The sequence below is a fragment of the Triticum aestivum genome, chromosome 2D, assembly GCF_018294505.1.
Source record: "Triticum aestivum cultivar Chinese Spring chromosome 2D, IWGSC CS RefSeq v2.1, whole genome shotgun sequence".
NCBI classification, from domain to species: Eukaryota; Viridiplantae; Streptophyta; class Magnoliopsida; order Poales; family Poaceae; genus Triticum; species Triticum aestivum.
Genome location: NC_057799.1, coordinates 325,012,236 through 325,019,696, shown reverse-complemented (window position 1 = coordinate 325,019,696; position 7,461 = coordinate 325,012,236). Strand labels below are relative to the sequence as shown.

General features: G+C 55.2%; 1 protein-coding gene across 1 annotated transcript; it reads right to left on the bottom strand.

Moving 5' to 3' along the window:
* Positions 1-3,100: 3,100 nt before the first annotated feature.
* Positions 3,101-4,091, bottom strand: LOC123052961 (dirigent protein 1). Its single transcript, XM_044476334.1, has one exon. The coding sequence runs from the start codon at positions 4,042-4,044 to the stop codon at positions 3,373-3,375; it is 672 nt and encodes a 223-aa protein (XP_044332269.1). The 5' UTR covers positions 4,045-4,091; the 3' UTR covers positions 3,101-3,372.
* Positions 4,092-7,461: the final 3,370 nt, after the last annotated feature.

Below are 7,461 nucleotides of genomic sequence, written 5' to 3'. Positions count from 1 at the left end.
ACTTTTTCGTTGCCACTTTTACAATTGCTACAATACTGCTACTATCACTTTTGCCACCGTTACTGTTACTTCCATACTACTTTGCTACTAAATACTTTGCTGCAGATATTAAGTCTTTCTGGTGTGGTTGAATTGACAACTCGGCTGCTAATACTTGAGAATATTCTTTGGCCCCCTTGTGTCGAATCAATAAATTTGGGTTGAATACTCTACCCTCGAAAACTGTTGCGACCCCCTATACTTGTGGGTTATCATCCACCGACCTCAACTCCAACTCCATATATTCACGTTCGGGGAGAAAAAATTCTGAGAGAAGGACTCATCATGTTTTACGATACGGAGCTGCCACCACCTCCTATTCTTCCTCGGGAGGGCAGATCTGTAGTCTGTTTTGGGCTCCGGAGAGGGGAAATCGTCACCATCGTCATCATCAACCATCCTCCATCACCAATTTCATGATGCTCACTGCCGTGCGTGACTAATACCATCGTAGCCTTGCTAGACGGTGATGGGTTGGATGAGATATACCATGTAATCGAGTTAGTTTTGTTAGGGTTTGATCGCTTGTATCAATTATGTTCTAAGATTGATGTTGCTATGACTTTGCTATGCTTAATGCTTGTCACTAGGGCCCGAGTGCCATGATTTCAGATCTGAACCTATCATATTTTCATGAATATATTGGTGTTCTTGATCCTATCTTGCAAGTTATAGTCACCTACTACGTGTTATGATCTAGCAACCCCGGAGTGACAATAGTCGGGACACTTCCCGGTGATGACCGTAGTTTCAGGAGTTCATGTATTCACTAAGTGCTAATGCTTTGGTTTGGTTCTCTATTAAAAGGAGGCCTTAATATCCCTTAGTTTCCAATAGGACCCCGCTGCCACAGGACGGTAGGACAAAAGATGCCATGCAAGTTCTTTTCCGTAAGCACGTATGACTATATTTGAAATACATGCCTACATTATATTGATGAATTGAAGCTAGTTCTGTGTCATCCTATGTTATAACTGTTGCATGATGAATGCCATCCGACATAATTATCCATCATTGATCCATTGCCTACGAGTTCGTTTCATATTGATCTTTGCTAAGTTACTTTTTCGTTGCCACTGTTACGATTACTACAAAACTGCTACTGTTAATTTTGCCATCATTACCGTTACTTCCATACTACTTTGCTAGTAAATACTTTGCTGCAGATATTTAGTCTTTCAGGTGTGGTTGAATTGACAACTCAGTTGCTAATACTTGAGAATATTCTTTGGCTCCCCTTGTGTTGAATCAATAAATTTGGGTTGAACACTCTACCCTCAAAAACTGTTGCGATCCCCTATACTTGTGGGTTATCGGCGTGAAACATATAAATGGCATGCTAAGAAGAAAGTACACAAAGATGAAAAAATGAGAGGTTCATACCAAGTCACCAAGGCCTAGTCCACTCACGGAACGAGCTTCGATGCTCTCAAGCGCGGCACAATACTTGTTGCACTCTTGTTGAATGAACCCCCATCTCTTTTGGATTGAGTTGATGTCGCAGGTGCTCGCAAATTGGTAGGGGGCAAACTTCCTTCGCTCATGAAAGTTCTTGTGAACTCTTGTCCAAAAGAAGGTTCCTTTTTGCTCGGCACCTTTCATGGGATCTTGGCCTATTTCCATCCAACTCTCGCAAATCAAAGTGTCCTCCTCATGGGTGTATGATCCCATGCGAATGCTTTGCCTCTTCTTTTGTGCGTCGGCCCTTTGGGTGAGCTCATCGATAAACACCAATGGCTCCGCCGAAATGTCGACCTCTTCTTCCTCGTCTTCACAATACAAGTCATCATCTCCATGCCATGAGTTGCCATGGTCGTCCTCATCTTCATCATGGCCGGCGAATTGAGTGTCACCATAGTGGTCACGGTCGTCCTGGCTTTGGTTTGCGTCGGGATCGAAAACTTGGCATTGGCCGTCGACGTGGAAGGCCTCACCATGGCCCTCGGAGATGACGTTCTCCATGAACGTCGCGTAGTGAGGGTCATCGACCGTCAGCGTCGGTAGTGGCATTTCGTCGAACAGCTTGCGGGCGCAGGCCATGTTGGCTGAAGGGATCGAACGGTAGTGCTTCCTTTGCGTTCCGTTAGACAGCTGGCCAGCGCCACTGTACCCCGGCGTGATGTTGAGGTTGATGACGCCTGCGGGCGTGGCCGGAGCGACCACGCTGCAGTACGACGACGTGGAGAACCGTACCTGCCATGGCCATGCAGCGACGGAGCACGACACCCTGGCGTCTCGGGTGTGACGAACGAGCTCGGGGACCGGTGCTACGGAGGACGAACGGTCGACGAGCCTGTGCTCGCTGCGGCCATGGCAGCGATCGAGAGAATGGCCGGCAGGGGTCGGCACAACCCTAACATGAGGAGGGAGTGCGCCATGGCAACGTGGGACTCCTTGTCCTCGACGTCGGCCTGGTGCTACACGACATGCAGTGTGGACGCCTCAGCGGCGTAGTCGGCAGGGCCCTTCTTCTCCGCCACCTTTGTCTGTCGTTTCCTCCTCTTGGCCGATTCAGCGTCGAGCTTGGCAACCTCCGCCGGCGTGAGCTCCGACCGCGGCTTCTTGGTAGCCTTCTTCGCCGCGAGGCGTGCGGCCGCGGCCTGGTCGCCGGGATTCGTCGAGCCTCCGGCCATGGTGGAGGAAGGAGAGGAAGGGCACAGGAGGGTTTTGGGCGAAATGAAGGAAAAGTGGGCGGGCGTGTCCCCGACAAGGGTACAGGGGAGGACAAGGGTGCACGTCCCGCCCGTCTACACGTTGTCCGTTTCGACGCAAGCACGGCCGAAATTTAAGCCGGGAATGAGTCAAAAGCGGACCAAAAACGGACGTTGATTCGTTTGTTCCCACGCGTTGGGTCGCCTGTTCTGTCCGTTTATCCCATAACAGACGCGGCCGGACCTTTGGGTCATTTACTCCAAACAGACGGGGCCGGACCATTTAGGGTCTGGGCGTTGGAGTTGCCCTTATGCGCACTGCACTGTCATTCCTTTAGGTGGGCCAAAAGAAGGACAATATGCTCAAGCTAGCTATTGATGCCCATGACAACCAATAAAAACACCATATATAAAAGTGTGAGAATCGGTTCTTCTAGGTAATAATCAAATGGATGTAGTAGCAGGAAAGTAAATGTCTCACGTTCACGCACGCATGGGAGATGTGTAGTCATGTGCAAATCACCAAACCCAATCAGAACAGCGACAAGAAAGCACCCACCCCATCATCACCAACCACACCACTACACCGACCAACTCCTCACGCCTAATCAAGCTCTATTCCGTTGTATGGTTGGACCCCACTCCCACTCACTCAGATTCATGGTGGATCGAATCGAGCTGCTCACCAAACGCAACCAGCCAGAGCTACAAGGACGGCGGCCACCCACGCGTTGGCCCACCCGTACGGCACTGCTCCTCTCAGCGCCGCCGCGCCCGAGGACGACTTGCCGGTGGCGCCGCTCCCGTCGATGGGGGAGACGGGCGCGTTGGCGTCGATGGTGGCGGTGCCGTTGAGGCCGGTGGTGTAGACGTCAAGCTCGATGGTGGCGTCGGCGCCGCTCGAGCTATTGGTCTTCCACACCACGTACCCCGTCGCCATCCGGAACTTCCCCGTGCCGCCCACCACGGAGAGCTCCCGCGTGGTGGTCATGACGTCGTCGCGGCCGATGACGGCCAGCGTGCTGCCGTTGTAGTCCCCCGTGGTGAGCAGCAGGTTCACGCACATCATCAGCACCATGCCCGACTGCGACGACATCATGTAGAACCCCTGCGCGCGCCCCACGGGCGCCGACGTCGGCGACGAGGTCTCCGTCAGCGCGTCGTCGATGACGGTCGTGTCGCCGAAGGCCACGTCCGGGAGGGCGTTGGACGACGAGGCAGGACCCTTGATGACCTGCACCGCCGTCGGGTTGCTGCCGGAGACCACGTCGTGGAGGAAGAAGTGGAGATGCGTGTCCGCCGCGCAGGTGGTGAGCAGGAGGAGGGAGAGGAGGACAGCGGCGTGAGGAGCCATGATAGGATAGCGGGTGGGTTCTGCTTGTGAGGGTGAAATCTTGGAGGCTGAGGGGGTGGATTAATAGATGGATAAAAGCAGAGGGAGTTGGTGCAGACACGCAGAGAAAGGGGCGATGCAATGACTATCGCTAGCTTGGTACTTTAGTTTTTTTTTTGAGGGAGCTTGGTACTTTAGTTGGTTGCTGTGAATGATATGCGAAGGAATAATTAATTAGACTGTAATATTATAAAGATAGTACCATGTATAGTAACAATGTCGTTGAGCTAGCTAAGAGCAACTCTAACAGAATTGTCAAATGGCCCAATCCTCGTAATAACCGATAATATGGTGATTTTGGGATAAATTGACACTCTAACAAAGTCGTTAGAGCAACTTCAACGGGCTGACCCAAACGGACGGCGCATTTGTCCGTTTTTTGTCCGTTTGGGTCGACCGCCCGCCGGCGTCCGCACCCTTTTAGATTTGGGTCGGCAGTGCATTCAACGCGCCGACCCATTTCATGTCCGCACTCAACTTTTTAAAAAAAAGGTCCGCGGCCGATCATGCCAGCGGCCATGTCTCATGCCGGCACCATGCCAGCGCCGGCTACAATGCCGGCTTCAGAAAATATCACCACAGTTCATGCTAGCGCACTCGCCAGCCAGCCGGCACACATGTCAGCACACAAAAAAGGGTGGGACTTGAGTTCGACCACGCCATCGCGGCTCCCGTGGTCATGCCAGCACACCTGCCCGCATACAAAAAAGATGGCGCTCGCCGCCATAGATCACTCGCCGTCGAACTTGAGCATGTCGGCCTGCATCTTCTCGAACCACGGCCTCTTCCTTGGCGACACGGTATTGAGATCCACCTTCATGATCTCCACCCCGGTCATCATGCTCGCGAGAGCCACTTCTTTCGCCTTGGTCTTGGCGTTGGCGGCCTCGATCTCTAGCATCTTGGCTTGCTTCTCCGCCTCCAGCTCGAACATCTTGGCTTGCTTCTCCGCGTCCATCTCAAGCCTCCTCCTTTGGATCTCCATAAAAGCGTCCATTTGCTCCGCCTTGAAACGCCGGCGCTCCTCTTCCCTTGAGTCCTTCTTGTTCATCATGCCCTCCACGCTTGCGATCAAGGCGTTGGATGCCGCATCCCGCTTGTCCTCCTTCTTGGAGTTGGTCTTCCCCCGCGTCCGTGCCGGCTCGCCCTCCCCAACATCCTCCACGGCTTGCTTCCCCCAACGCGACTTGAGTGCAGCATATTGCGCCTTGAACTTCTCCTCGTCCTTGATGACCCAAAAGCAATGGGAGAGGTTGAAGCACTTGCCATTGTGTTGAACCTTGAATGCCTCCAAAGCTTGAAATGCCTACAAAATGTTTGCATGCAAGCATATGGGCAAATGATATGCAAATGAACACGCAAGCATGAACTTGACACAAAAGAAGGCCGCTTTCTAGCATACCATATCTTGCATGTCGATGCCGCTCACGGGGCGGGCCTTGGTGCTCTTAAGAGTGGCGCAAAACTTGTTGCACTCTTGTTGGATCACCCTCCATCGCTTGAAAATGGACACCCACCCGCGCGTGCTCACAAATTGGTAAGGCGGAAACTTCTGGCGCTCATGAAACTCCCGGTGGACACGAATCCAAAAGGTTGAATGCTTTTGCTCGGCGCCCGTCTTGGGGTCTTGTCCAATGTCTCGCCAACACTCGCAAAGAAGCTTGTCTTCGGCCGCCGTGTATGCCTTCGTGCGCTTGCTCTTGTGCTTCGGCTTAGGACCGGCGGCTTGGTTGGTGAGCACGTCCTCGAACAAAGGCTCCACTTCGATGTCGCACTCGTCCTCTTCCTCTAGCCCGTAGTCGTCCGGGAACTCGTGGTCGAGTGGGAAGCCGTCCACGTCGATGCCGACCTGATCACGCATGAAGGCCGCCTGATCGGGATCATAGCCAGCGGCCGGCGTGAACGCCCCACGGCCGTCCTGGCTTTGTGTCTCGTCGGGATCGTAGCCAGTAGCCGGCGCACCGCCCTCGAAGATGAGTTTCTGCATGTAGTCCTCATCGCCGGCGGACGGCATTCCCTCGAACAGGTTGCGGGCGTCCGGGAGCACGCCGGCCGGCGTCTGCCGCGTGCGTTTCCTCGCGCCGCCGGATGACGAGTCACCTGCCACCGGGGTGGCGTTGAGGTCGATGGGCGCGGGCGCGGGCGCGGGCGTGGAAGGTGCGACCACGCTCATGTCGGGCGAGCACTCCCCGGAGAGGCGGGAGGCCTGCGGGTAGACGTGGAAGCCGGGCACCGGGTTGCAAGCCGACGCGCGGGCCGAGTCGGGCAGCACCATCCGAGGAAACGCCGACGAGCTGGTGCTGGCCGCGGCGACGGCGGCTTGGACGAGGCTGTGCTGGCCAGGGTTTAACCCTAGCTTGTAGAGCGCTTCCCTCGTTGCCGCCGCGACGCGGGCGTTGGTGACCTCCTGCTGCGCCACGGCGACGACGGCAGCCTGCGCGGCGGCCTCATCCCTCGCATCTGTGGTATGCCTCCGGCCCTTCCTCTTGGCCGACTCCCTTGCCCGCTGTTCGGGTGTCAACGGCTTTTTTGGCTTGGTCACGACGGCGGTCTTGCGCGGGGCACGAGGCTTGCCTTTCCTGGAGGGGGCGCCGGCGCCGGACGAGGCGAGGCCGGAGGCGGCCTTGAGGTCGATGGCGTCTTTCATGGTGGGTGTGGGGCGGGAGCACGCGGGCGGGAGGGTTTTGGGGGGAAATGAGGGGAAATGGTGGTGGCTGCCGCCGACCGGCGGGCCCAGGGAGAGGAGTAGGCGCGCGCGCATCCTTCTTGTTGGGGAACGCAGTAATTTCAAAAAAATTCCTGCGCACACGCAAGATCCATCTAGGTAGCAACGAGAGGGGAAAGTGTCGTCCATGTACCCTCGTAGACTGAAAGCGGAAGCGTTATGACAACGCGGTTGATGTAGTCGTACGTCTTCACGATCCGACCGATCCTAGTACCGAAAGTACGGCACCTCCGCGATCTGCACACGTTTAGCTCGGCGACGTCCCACGAACTCTAGATCCAGCTGAGGTCGAGGGAGAGTTTTGTCAGCACGACGGCGTGATGACGGTGATGATGAAGTTACCGACGCAGGGCATCGCCTAAGCACTACAACGATATGACCGGGGTGGAAATCTGTGGAGGGGGGCACCACACACGGCTAAACAATCAACTTGTGTGTCTATGGGGTGCCCCCCTCCCCGTATATAAAGGAGGGGAGGAGGAGGCCGGCAGCCCTAGAGGGTGCGCCAAGGGGGGGGGAATCCTCCTCATAGTAGGAGGAGGATTCCTCCTTTCCTAGTCCTACTAGGAGGGGGGAGGAAGGAGAGGGGGAGGGAGAGGGAAAGAGGAGCCGCGCCCCCGTCCCCTAGTCCAATTAGGACTCCCTTGGGGGGG